Consider the following 12,659-nt stretch of genomic DNA (forward strand, 5'->3'; position numbering starts at 1 on the left):
TCAGATATTTCTCAGTGTTTTGTTTTTATTGCAAACAATATAATACAAAAGATAAGCTTTTAAGACAATGGCATGTTTACCTAGGGAAACTGCAATAAGAAGATGACAAAAGAACTAATGATACAGAATATAAAATGAGGAACACAACTTATTTTTTTCAAAAACAAAAAGTATCCCGTTGATTCCAGCAAATTCTTTACAAAACAGCCGCAGCTTCCATATAGATTAATTCATTTGTTAGAAAGGAAAGACAGAAAACTTCCAGTTTTTCTTTTTTTTTTTTTAGAGAAAGACTTATCACGTAATTATAAGTAATCTGTACATAACTAGATCAGGAATAAAAGAAACTTTAATACGGAATCATTTACAAATGATAAATAAACAAATTTGTACCACATGTCAGCAAACTGTTCCACTGAAAAATCTCAGCTAGCTGCTGCTGAATTAAAAAGGATAATTGCAAATAGTTATTTTCAAATAAAATTAATGCTAAAGAATAAATTAAGAAAAAAAAAGGTTAGGAGAAGGATGTAGGAATGACAGAAGCACGCCAGACTCTGACCTGCTGGCTGCTGAGGAGAGTCAGGTAAATGGTCACTTCCTGTATCCCCTCGAGCGGGAAGTCAGAACTATGCTGTGGTTTTGACACTGCGGTGCCAGTGGACGGAGCCTCTCTACTGCGGCTCCAGAGGCACCAATGGTATCAAGGCAGTACCCGGACAATAACAAGCATTGCTCAGTTACATCTAGCAACACGGTAAGGCCCCTAGTAGAGTTACATGGCACTTGCTATAACGTCTCCAACACAATCATTTGAGCTAAAGCGAAGAGCAAGAAGTAGAATATTTGACAAATTCACTGATGACACCGTCGTATCATGGCCAAAAATCCAAATCTATTTCCAACGTGCATTGCTCAAATCTTTCATCTCGTGGGAATTACATAAAAATATGTACAGTACAAAAATGTTCAAAGCAGAATGAAGGCTATTATAAGATGGCAGTGTCAGTAAACGGATGTTTGTTACTCCCTCGACAAAAATACATTAGTGAGAAGTAAGGCCACTGGGGGTGTTTTTTTACTCGGCATTCCCGCTCCTTTAAACGTGTTAAACCTTCAAATCGTGACGATGAGGATGCTGATGACACTGACTACGAGATGAGGATGACAAGAGCAGAACACATACACAGTACATACTAAAATATTTATCACCAGTATGTCCTCACGGAGGACTTAACTTTTTCTTAAAACATTATATCTAAAAAAATATAATCACAATTCCAACCAATACAAAAGGCACTGTTGTGAGCCAATCCAAAGATATATTTTCAGTACTATAAAAAAAAGGTCCCGGTCATGTTTTTCTGTCGGCAGTGAAGGGTGTGTGACGTGGCGGCGCAGAGGCCGTCGGGGAGAAAGAAGTCTATGCGTGGCGTGAGTGTTGTACAGTCAGTGATGAAGCCGCCTCTTCACGGCCTGGACAGCTGTGTGTAAATGGGCTGCTGCTCCCAGTGCTGCGGACTGTGGGTCGGCGGTACAGAGGGCACCCCGGTGGTGTCGGCGATCGGGGTGTACATCGGCCTCTGGCTGGGGCTCATGTAGCTGAATGTGGAGTACAGGCCGGAGCCCTGGCCAGCTGCGTGGCTGTAGTAGGAGTTGGCACCACCTTGGTGGTCTGAATAGTCATACTGTGCTCTCGTGATGGAGGGGTAGGAGGAGGCGCTGTAGTGCTGCAGGTTGAAGGACCCGTAGGTGACGTGCTGCGGGGAGCCCTGCTGCTCACTGTAGTGACTGGGGCTCAGCTGCTCTGTCTTGATCTGGGTGGTTCTTTGTTGACCCTGCTGGCCTTGCTCGCCTCCTCCGCCCAAGTTGGTCAGAGAGGGCTGCTGCTGCTGCTGCTTTGACATCCAAGCGTGGGCACCGACGTTGGCCGCTTGGCCGACCGAGGAGCCGCCGATGCCGTAGCTGCCGGTGTAGCCAGCCTGGGCCGCGCCGGTCACCCCAGCGTGGCTGTGAGGCGGCAGGTACTGATCGAACTCGTCCACGTCGAAGCTCCCCATGTTGGAGATGACCTCGCTGCTCAGCTCGCCAATGTCCACGGCTCCAAAGTCGATGTTGAGCTGGCGACTGGTGCCCTCCTGCATGGGGCGCCCCTCGCGCTTCAGGTCAGCTTTGCTGGAGGGGAGGTCGGTCTTGGGGGTGGTCGGGGGTGTCGGCGGGCCCTGGGATTGACCTGGTTTTGAGGAAAGACAGCGTTAGCTTTACATTTGGAGAAAAAAAACAACACTCACCAAAGGATCTGATAGATGACGTGATAAATGTATCAAATTAATAAATGTACGAAATCTGATAAATGATCTAAACAAATCTAAAAAAAAAACAACTCGTACGGCCGCCAAAGTAAAATGCCTGAATGGATACAGCAGGCTTGCAGGAGGAGTTCGTTGGCACTGTCCTGACAGGTGTATTTGCATGACGGCTTGTAAAACCAACTAATCATTAGTCGTTTGTCATTAACAGGTGTCCCTTCAACGCCCTATAGACACATCTCAGATTTGATTTCCACAGAGTGCCAAAATATGACGACGACAACAACAAAAAACAAACCCCATGAGAAAAGGCCTCCAAATGATTCGATTCGTATTCACCTGAGTGTTCTCCCGGGGAGTGCACCTCGCCTAGGCTGGACGCAGGAGAATCGGCCTGCTGCAGCGCCTTGAAGATCGCGTTCGGGGATATGTGCGTTTGCTCGTTGTCCTCGGCGTCGTTTTGCCCGTTCTTGACGGATTTCCTCCGCCTCGGCTGGTACTTGTAGTCGGGGTGGTCCTTCTTGTGCTGCACCCTCAGGCGCTCCGCTTCCTCCACGAACGGCCGCTTCTCCACTTCGTTGAGCAGTCTGAAAAGGAAGAAGAATAAATCACATCGATTGTTGTACGTTCGTGTTTAAAAATGAACCGGCGGGATGCACATTTTTTGAATTGGTCAGAGGGCCGCGCAGTATGCCGAGCCGCCGCACTGGATTGTTTCGTGATCAATAAGCGGTCAAGAGAGCAGCGGACAAAAAAAAAAAAAAAGGTTCGAGTGCCAGTCTGCACCACTTCTTTCTCTGCGAACTCAATCCACGTTTCAATACACACTGGACAACATGGAAGTCCCAACCAATAACTTCGTGAATCAATTTAAACGCGCAAAGTGGAGCTCGGTGCTCCAGACAGCAGGCAGGTGGTGCGTTTCATCGACAGTGCAGCGGCGCGTAAAGGCGCGCTCCAAAACGCGGCCGAGTGCGAAGGGGACCTACCTCCAGAGTTTGCCCAGCGTCTTGCTGAGCTCCGCGTTGTGCAGATGCGGGTACTGGTCGGCCAGCTTCCTCCGCGCGGCCTGGGCCCACACCATGAACGCGTTCATGGGTCTCTTGACGTGGGGCTTGCTTTTACTCGAGCCGTTGACGCGCACTGGCATGGGCACCAGCGTCCAGTCGTAGCCCTTCAGCACCTGGGACACCGCGTCCCGGATGCACACGGGGAACTTCTCCTCCTCGCCCTCCTTCTTGTAGTCTGGGCCCAGCAGCAGGTGGTTGTCGGACGGGCGGGTGTTCTCCGTGTCCGAGCCGGACCCGGACGGGCACGGCGAGCCCGCGGAGTCCTCGGACATGCAGGGGCTGGGAGCGTCGGAGTGACACTTGTCCTGTTCGTCTGTCATCTTCAGGTATGGGTCGAGGAGATTCATGCGAACAGCTTGTCGCGGACGGGAGAGGAAAAAGAAGAAGAAGAAGAAGAAGAAAAAAAAAAAAAAAAGGAGCAAAATCCCTCTTTTCTAAATCCAAGTGCCTGGTGCCCAGAGACTGCGGTGACAGTCCGCGAGGGCGCACGGCTCGACTGGCAGAGTCCAATCCTTTTTTAAAGTAAAACAACAACAAAAAAGGCACAAAAAACCCCACCAACAACAACAACAACAACACACAAGTGTTGACGCTCCTTCGACAATTTCGCACAAGAGAAGTTTCACAAGTGATCGCGGCAGCGGGACTCGGAGGAGGACTGCGAGGCAGAGGACCGCGCTCGGAGGATGGCTGGGAGTCTACAGGCGCACAGGAGGCGATGCCTGGATTTATGTTTCACGGCGAGCAAGTGATTGGGGGAAACTTTTCTGGGGGCGGGGACGTAATCCGACTCCGCTCCGAACTCCTGCAGCAGTCAACAACAGTGAAAACCCCGTTGGACGAGACGCGTCTCTAAACTTGGACGACTTGAGAGTTAGACGTTGAAAATTAAAGCAAAACTAAAAAAAATGAAATAACCAAGACCAATTATCTTACATCTTACGACAAAATAGTATTTATAAAATTGGAACCACATCAATATTATTCTGGTATTAAGGGGGAAAAAAAAACATGAACTCTCTGTGATCACAGACGCCGAGTCCGTATAACCAACACTACAGTATTCATTTGATTATTCTTTTTAATATCCCTGGTTTTCATCAGGACAACGTGGAATTGCAGTTTCCACAACCGTATTGTTGCCCTGACTTTATTATTTTTTTTTAAAAACGATGCTATATTTCAACACATTGATAATAAAATGAATAATGAAATTGATGAAATGATCCTTCCTGATGGGCCCGTTATACTGCTGTTTGTAGGAAATGTGTGGGATTCAACTGGTGTTGGATTAGAAATAAGAGCAATAAAAACTAAATAAATAGGAAATACTGACTCTTTTGCTTCAAAACGCACGTAGGTTTGATTCTCGGGGGATAAACAGACACAGTTTGTGTGTGTCTGAGTAAACGCGGGCACTTTTCTGTCTGGGCTGTTTGTTGCGCACAGTAAGTGGAGGCGGTGTGCAGCCTGCAGTGTGCGCACGGACCAACAGGGGGAGACAGCGGTCCAGAAACTTCACAGCAAACAAGTGGGCGAGGGCTGCAACGACTGAAGCACAGAGGGGGAATGGAAAAAAAAACCCCAAAACATATTTCCATATTTAAATTCCCCCTCTACGTTTATATTTCAGCTCTTCCTCTTTCCGTAGTGCAAATAATTCGTCCAGACCAGGACACTGAGATTACAAAACAAAACATTTATGATTACAGTGGAATATAATCAATCTTCATCGACCAGTGTCTTTGAGCATGAAAGGTCATTCTTTAAAATCATGATTTATGTTTGTTGATTTCCTCTAATTTGTAGTTGAATATGTTTTTTAAAATAGCTTGCTATCAATGTAATAACAATAATAATGACGATAACAGTAATAATTGTGTAACTGTTATACACGAATGCAAGGTCATATAAAATATTATCAAACATTTGTTAACATTACATTTTTTCTAATATCTCATTTTCTCAAGCCGTTTTCAAATATCCTTGAAAAAACTGGAACGAAACAAACGTGTTTGTTTTGCAACACTAAAAAATTCTACTTCACTGGATCTGCTCCAACACTTGTTGTCGGTGCACAAAGGACACTTTGTCAGGAGAGTTTACTCACTATAATCCGTGGATTCGCTTTTAGAAACCAAATCCGACCGTCCATATATTGACACTAAGAGACTGAAAGTTTACTATTTTTACCACAACTTTATATCAAATCATCTTGTGACGACAGTGGCGATTTTATCAGGGGACAAACGCACAAGTCTGTTAGCAGTAAAGATTTAAAGATGCACTCACGTGAACTGTTGAATAATAATGATACCGATCTGTCATACTGAAGTAGGATTCTAATTGGGTGAAAAGAAGTTAAAATCATTATCAATCACAGAGTAGGTTATAAAAAATGCTTACTGGCTGCGGTCTCCTATTTTAAAACTGTAAAATACAAAGAAAACATTCCCACTTTGACACAATAAGTTTAAATAAATAATGTTTTTTGTTTTTTCCTATTTGTTTTTTTTGTTGTTTTGAGAAGTCTCTGTCAGTGCTGAAAAATAAATGTTTTACAGTGAAGATAATCTTTCTTCATGAAGAAAGTGGTGGTTTAAGGTTTCCAGTGACATGAAAGCCTCCCATTTTTTTCCCCCTCACTGTGACATTTTCATTAAAAACAGCCTAATGTGCCTGTCAGATTCGACGGGCCTGCTATCTCTGCTCCTTGTCTTGGTTGACCGGTCGGTGGCTGTGGCCAGGCCGTCAGCCCCCACACCCGCCATTTAACAACCACATACATTTTGGAAATGCTGTTCCTCCAAAGTTCATGTTGGAAAGAAACTGAGTTGGTAGGAAGAGTTAAAGGAAACAAGGTGTTTTGCTTTTAACACCACTTGATTTGGTATATATATGCTGATCTCTTTTCATATTCATTTTTGTTTTTAATTTGGACACGTGGTGTGTTGCCGGAGGTGTGGTGAGAGCCGCTGCCATTTGAGAGTTTTCATTGTGCGAGGCGACTGGTCTCGACGTGCACAGGAGGAAACCCATGTGATGGTTAACACGGAGGCATCAGAGGAGTGGCCGGGCATGTCCGCGCCCCCGCGGTGCTGAGTGCAGAGGGTCTGAGGTGCCCCGCAGACTGACTTACGGTTGATCAAGGGAGGGGCGGTGGGGGGGGGGGAGGTCCTCAGGGGCCAGGCTCGCAACTTACGGGGAGCACCCGCCTGCAGGCCGAGCAGGTCTTGGGAAACTTCTCAGCTTGACTTTGAGCCATGGCGTCAAAATTTTGAGGCAAACACTGAAGGTAAACTGCCAAATCATGTCTTCCACCTTTTCTTGCTCCCTCGGATTCCACTGCAAATGTTTGAGCAGAGTGCCACTCTTTTCTAAAAAAAAAACCCAAACTGTGTTGCACATGTGACGACGTGTTGGTGCAGTAGATGTGTGACACTTTCGAAGTGTGTTATCAAAACGAGTAAATTAATAATCCAGCATGAGTTCATATTTATATTTTAGTCACGTCGTTTTTCCCCCACCCTCATATTTTAGTCTTTTATTTAAATAAGATACGTTGACGTGCACAACGGACTTTAAACCAAACGTCTAGTTGATATCGCAAAGCTTTCTGGTGCTAAAATGGATCTGATGTTTTTGCAGTCGCTTCAAGTACACCAACACCAGCGGTGTAAATTTAAGTCATCTGCTGTGAAAACCATGAAGAATTAGGGGAGACTTCACCAGGTGATAAATAGTGTGGCAGAGACAGAGGAGGAAGATCTTCAAGCTCTCACAGCCGGCATGACACCTGTCTGTGACTTTCCACTACGAGCGTCAACTGCCCCAGACGCGGCAGAGGACTTGCAAGAGGGAGAACAAAAGCCTTTCAGCGAACCATTTGAACTCTCCTTTTTGCGGATGCTTCCGCCGCTCCTACAGTTTGTTTGTTAATTCTTAAAAATGTGTATCTCTTTGGTTGAAGACCTGCACCCTCGACCCACCGTCCGCGACGTTGTCCTGGGGATGGGTGGGCTGCCCCAGGTGTTTGCATAGCCAGATCAGAGCACTCTGGTCACGGGGCAACTGTTGACACATGGCATTTTGCAGAGGGTAACGTTTAAACAGGACTTATCAAGGCCCTGACACCCTCAGATGGATGAGCTTATATTCTCCGCTCTGACTCTCTCACACCTCCCCGATATCCCGCACATGACCACAACAACTCCCAGTGGCTTCAGCAGTAGGACTGGGGGGACGGGGACGACATGCAGACACTTGGAAACACTGTTGTCACTGTTAGATTGATAAGAATGATTCTAAAAGACCAGTTCTATTCTGCATGCACATGTTACGACGCTATTATTTATTGACCTGGCAGTTGTCACCCCCAACATCGTTTCAAATCGGAACCAGATAGCGGACGAGATAGCGCAGCCATCCGCACTAAGGAAATTCAGTCCACCCGAGAGACAGACGTATTCCGGCCTTCACCCCTGTGACCAGCAGTGTGTGGTAACTGCTGCCGCACGCTTTCTTGTATATCCTCTCCTTTCTCCGGCCCTCCTCTGGAGATAGTGCCGCTGTAATCTGGGCCTTATCTGCGCCCCGGCTTCTAGTAAACCGAAACACATCGGCCGCTCATTGATAGTGTATCAGCGGGGAAGGAAATGCACACTGACCTGGGAATGCAGTGTAACCAATTGCTCTTGATAAATAAATAAATAAATAAATGTCAGCACCGTATTTTTTATGTTGTCACTAAGTCAAAAGCAATATAAAGCAAAATGTGTTCAGTTCAAAAAAGTAGCTCATAATTGCACCAGTGGAAATGTTTCAATTTCCTCTGTGTTGGTGTTTCCTTCAAATTTTGTGAAGCCATTTGCACTAGAGAGAAAAAAAACAATTTTAATATTCCCCCCTAACCTTTCTGACAGCACACCTGAGAAGCAGACATATTGAACTCTGCTGAGTGACTACGAGCTACCGTCCATGCCTCCAGGTGAAGTGACCCCAGAGTCAGTTTGAAAGACAATGAAATACTATAAAAGCAGGGTGAGATCTCAGCAGGTCACTCTCCTGCATATCCAAATAATAGGGCCTGACCTGTAATTATGGCCGAATGACAATAGCTCATTGTCAAAGTGCTGAAAAAATCTTACGATATTACCTGAGCCCTGGCTAATGATGTGGCCGTGTTCCTCAATGGGTGTCATCTCAAAGGACAACAGGTGACGGGTACAAAGGACACATTAAAATAACTCGCTGCCACTGTGATTTACAACTCTGAACGACTGCTTTAGAGAGAGAGTAACATTAAAACATCACAGCAGAGAAGCTGAGCTCGTATAGAATTAAAATGCACCGTGACTCGTGTCAACACTCCGCAGCCTCTGCCTCACATTTGACACATCGTTTTACACCAGTCGGTCACCAGATAAACATCACAAAGATATTATTACAAAGGTTGACTTAGTTGCTAGAATAACTAATTCTGTCTTTCTGCTGAGGAAGACCGTGAGATGTGGTTAAACTTTTAAAAATGACTATATAAAGTAAGTTATTAGATTAGTTAGATTATTATTAGTAGTATCAATAATAACAAGAATAATAATAATAAAATCATTGTTTTAGTTATTTAATTTGATTTTTGTTATAAATCTTTCCTGTAAGTTTGGTTGTTTACTGAGGCTGAATTGCAATTGGTCAAGCACGAGTATCGGCGGGACCCCGGTACCGCGCCTCCAGTTTATGGTATACATAAAATCAGCTTTTACTGCACAGACAATCATCATCAATGTATAGAATTTTTATTTTTTTATTTAGCCAATTCACAATGCTTTTCTTCCAGATTTCCACCAGGTTTACACAAATGAAATTAAACCTTATCGTCCTTACTGTGGTTCACTGTGTGTTACCTTTTTATTTTCTGATTTCCCTCTTAATATATCCACATATTAAAACACATCATTTTTTTCTAATAACGACAAAAGATTCCAGCAGCCAGTTGTCTAATCGGCAGACTTGATGTTCGGGTCGTTTTGTTGCAGATAGGTTGAGTAAGTTGTGAAAATTTCTTTTCCGTCATGGATTCTTGCACATTTGTGTCTGGGGCGTAGCGCTGACTCAGGCTGGCTGACAGTGCCGGCTGCTCCCTGGCACCACTACACATGAAAAAAAAGTCACATCCCCAGCTCTGGATGATGTCAGCACACAGAGACACCCTTCACAAAGAACCTGTATGCGCTCGGGTCTGGTCTACGTAATGGAACATTCAGCCTTCCTCCCCACCTACCCTTTTCTAGCATCAGGTGAAAATGAGGCTGTTGTTTGTCGCCTGCCGCGTCATAACCTAAAAATAAACATTAATTTGTTCCCCCACTCTCCGTCAGCTGCTCTTGTCAACATCCGTATTTGTTTATTTTTAGCTCATGCTGAATATCATCGGTGCTATTAAAGTTATAAGAAGTTTAATACATAAATGTAAATATGCACAAAAAATCCACTTCCTGTATAGCACAATTTTACAAATCCCTCGTCTTTACTTCTATTCTTTTTTGGGGGGCAGACCTATCCCTCCTTTTTTCTCTTGTTTCATTATCCTCCCACCTTAAACTGGCCTTTTCAGCAAGACTCATTTGTCGGGTTGACCTATGAAAAGGGCCATTCATTCTCCACAGTCACCGTGATACTAGAAATACTGAGTTAATGAAAGAGTGATGATATCTTATCACCTTCCAGGGGATAGCACCTGCATCGGAGCCAATGAGCGGACCTTTGCTGGATACTCACAAATGGATGGCCTACAGATGTACTTCCTCTTAGCTGCCCAGCAGTGACCATGCTTATACCTTTGATATCACTTGTTGCCGGGGGGAACAGGAATACCTTGTGTGGTCAAGCAGATCCAGTCCTCTTAGGTGTTTCTACTGGGGATTTCAGCATTAGACCGTGGCAATGGGATTAATACTTTCAGAAAGGGCAGGGGTGAAATGAACAATGGCATACTTCAAGGGCTTTAAAACAGTGTCTTATTACAATGGAGAGAGCCGAGTCTATTCTTGATAAATCCCGTATCGGGGCAAAGGAAAACGAGAAGGTCAACAAACTGCATTAAGTGAGCCTGCACTGTGCACAAAGATTCATAATGAATGCATTTAATTTGCTCTTTTTGACACTCGTCAGTGAAGTTTGATCCTATTTTAGGATTAGATATGCTCTGCCCATTTTCGTTTATGTAGAAAAAAAAGACGTTATTATTTATCTTGTGCGGCTTTCACACAGTATTTCATGTCTGTTGACCCCAAAACTTACATATATATATATATATATATATATATATACCAGAATATAAAATGAAGTTTTGCGAAAGTAGAAATAGAATAGAAAAGTATTCAATCCAGCAGTGTAAAAGGAAAAAAAAAATCACTCCTTCATCCTGATCATATTTTAAAGCGTGGTTTGTGTGTGAACCTACATAATATGAAATATTTTTTTCCATTTACATATTCAATTAGCAATCTTGATGTCTAAATGTAACTTACAGATTCCTTTCTGAAATACCATGTTGCTAAAACAAAATACTACATGAATAAATACATAATAAATCTGAGGCAACAGCCAGCCACAATAAAAGCGTCTTTCTCCTCAGTCTCCACAATCCGTGTTTTCATCTTTTCTTTTTTCCCCCCTAACGATCACTTTTGCGGCACGATCGGAGCCAGAAGTGTAGACAGGGAGAGACGCTCTGGGTGAAATGTTTGCCAAACATAACACTGCGCTCTGGGCCGCGTGTGTCTCCCCTCTCGCCTTCCTCCATTTCTTCCTGCAGTTCCTTTCGGGTGCTCCTGTGTTCAGGCCGGCTCAGACCCAGCGGGGAAGCTCCATCTAATTGGGGCGGCCCAGCGGTGGTGGCCCCAAACCTTCAGGAGCCAGGCTCATGCATTCTAATGTTACGCTCTGAGGAAATTGTCCTCCACTATTTCCTGAGATCCAATATTTAAGCAGCTTGGTTACCGTTCTTGGTGGGAATAAGAAAACTGGAACTGGTTTATTAGATTTGCTGCAGAGCTCAGTACTGATCGTGTCTTCCCGCCGAGTCCTGGAACTAGACGGCTGAGTTCACTTCAAGTTAGTGAGCTTCGGTCTTTCCGGAGTATCTGTGAGCACGAATTACACTTTCTGAGGACAACAAGTTACATGGTGCTGCATTTTCAGGTGGCCTGATACATCGTTTCAAATGTGCATTTACTGCACCCAAGGCCTTCAGACTGACAATAGCATCTGAGCGAAGCGCAATAGTTTGGAGAACTCTGATTCGGCACAAACATTCTGAACAAAGGGGAGTGGAAAAATGGCCGCCAACAGCATTTGGCGATGTACTGCATCAGTGGATTAAATACATTCAAGAACTCATGCCAAAGGGTTAATAACCTGTAGCGATTTGATGCAGTCTGATAAACCTAGGAACTAAAAATGCGTGGTTAACACAAACTGGACTTCCTGGATTGTAATACATCCAAACAAAAACAACTGTAGCAACACACGCAAACTGATGTAGTGCTATTTGTGGTCCGACTGGCCACAAGTAATGTGTCCAAATGGCCCCAGTGAAATGATGGGTGATGGGTTTAACCACTTTCAGCTTTGACTGTGCGGGTCGCCTCTCAAACCAACCATGTTCCCGTTGTCTACACTAGATTTTTCACTATATCCTGTTGAGGCAGACCTTGTATCGTGACTCATATGTGAGGTTTCAACTCTCAGAGGCGGCTGCCTCTTTGAATCTATAGGAAGTTCAGAGAGATGTACTGACACAAAAAAAGGGTTTTGTCTCGCGCGCACAGCTTACGCTCCGTCTGGGCGACGAACTCTGCCTCTGACTCAACAAACAGGTTGTCAGGAAGCTGTGACCCCTCTTTATCGCACAATCTGTAATTAAAAATCTTGAGTTACGCAGCGCCCTACACCTCAGTGCACTCCTGTGACCTGAAGCTGTGGCATCAGCGCACCTCAGCACGGCTGAAGTTGCTCACTGAGGCCGATCTCTTTAATAATGGGTGTCCATAGCTACACGCGGCCTTTCAGAAGGCAGGTCCCGAGAAGGAGCAGATGAAGTCCGGTGGATAAAAGTGCCATGGTGAACACGTCGGGGGGCGGGGGGGGGGGGGAGTTTTTCCCAATCCAAGTCTCTTGGGCCACCACTTAAAGTCGTGTGTGGAACAGGAAGGAAAAGGAGCACGTCTGAATGTTTCTCGCCAGCCTGAAGATCAGAAGCTCGGGGAGGGAGAGGGTG

The 12,659-nt window shown here is 44.9% G+C and overlaps 2 protein-coding genes across 6 annotated transcripts in view; one reads left to right on the plus strand and one right to left on the minus strand.

Annotated features, from left to right (window-relative positions):
* The window catches only part of LOC118289014, a 78,499-nt gene that overhangs the window by 35,165 nt on the left and 30,675 nt on the right, over positions 1-12,659 (plus strand). The window lies entirely within an intron of this gene.
* LOC118289013 (transcription factor Sox-9-A) lies at positions 4-4,090 on the minus strand. The gene is made up of 3 exons (XM_035615649.2): positions 3,299-4,090; positions 2,649-2,896; positions 4-2,233 (listed from the first exon to the last, which is right to left on the minus strand). The coding sequence occupies exons 1-3, from the start codon at positions 3,724-3,726 to the stop codon at positions 1,470-1,472; spliced, it is 1,440 nt and encodes a 479-aa protein (XP_035471542.1). The 5' UTR covers positions 3,727-4,090; the 3' UTR covers positions 4-1,469.

The sequence above is a fragment of the Scophthalmus maximus genome, chromosome 17, assembly GCF_022379125.1.
Source record: "Scophthalmus maximus strain ysfricsl-2021 chromosome 17, ASM2237912v1, whole genome shotgun sequence".
NCBI lineage: Eukaryota > Metazoa > Chordata > Actinopteri > Pleuronectiformes > Scophthalmidae > Scophthalmus > Scophthalmus maximus.

Excerpts from the sequence above, each read along its gene's own strand:
- LOC118289013 (XM_035615649.2), bottom strand. The coding sequence starts at position 3,726 with ATGAATCTCCTCGACCCATACCTGAAGATGACAGACGAACAGGACAAG. Across the intron at positions 2,897-3,298 it reads ACGCTGGGCAAACTCTGGAG|ACTGCTCAACGAAGTGGAGA; the intron begins GTAGGTCCCCTT and ends CTTCCTTTTCAG. Across the intron at positions 2,234-2,648 it reads CTCCCCGGGAGAACACTCAG|GTCAATCCCAGGGCCCGCCG; the intron begins GTGAATACGAAT and ends CCTCAAAACCAG.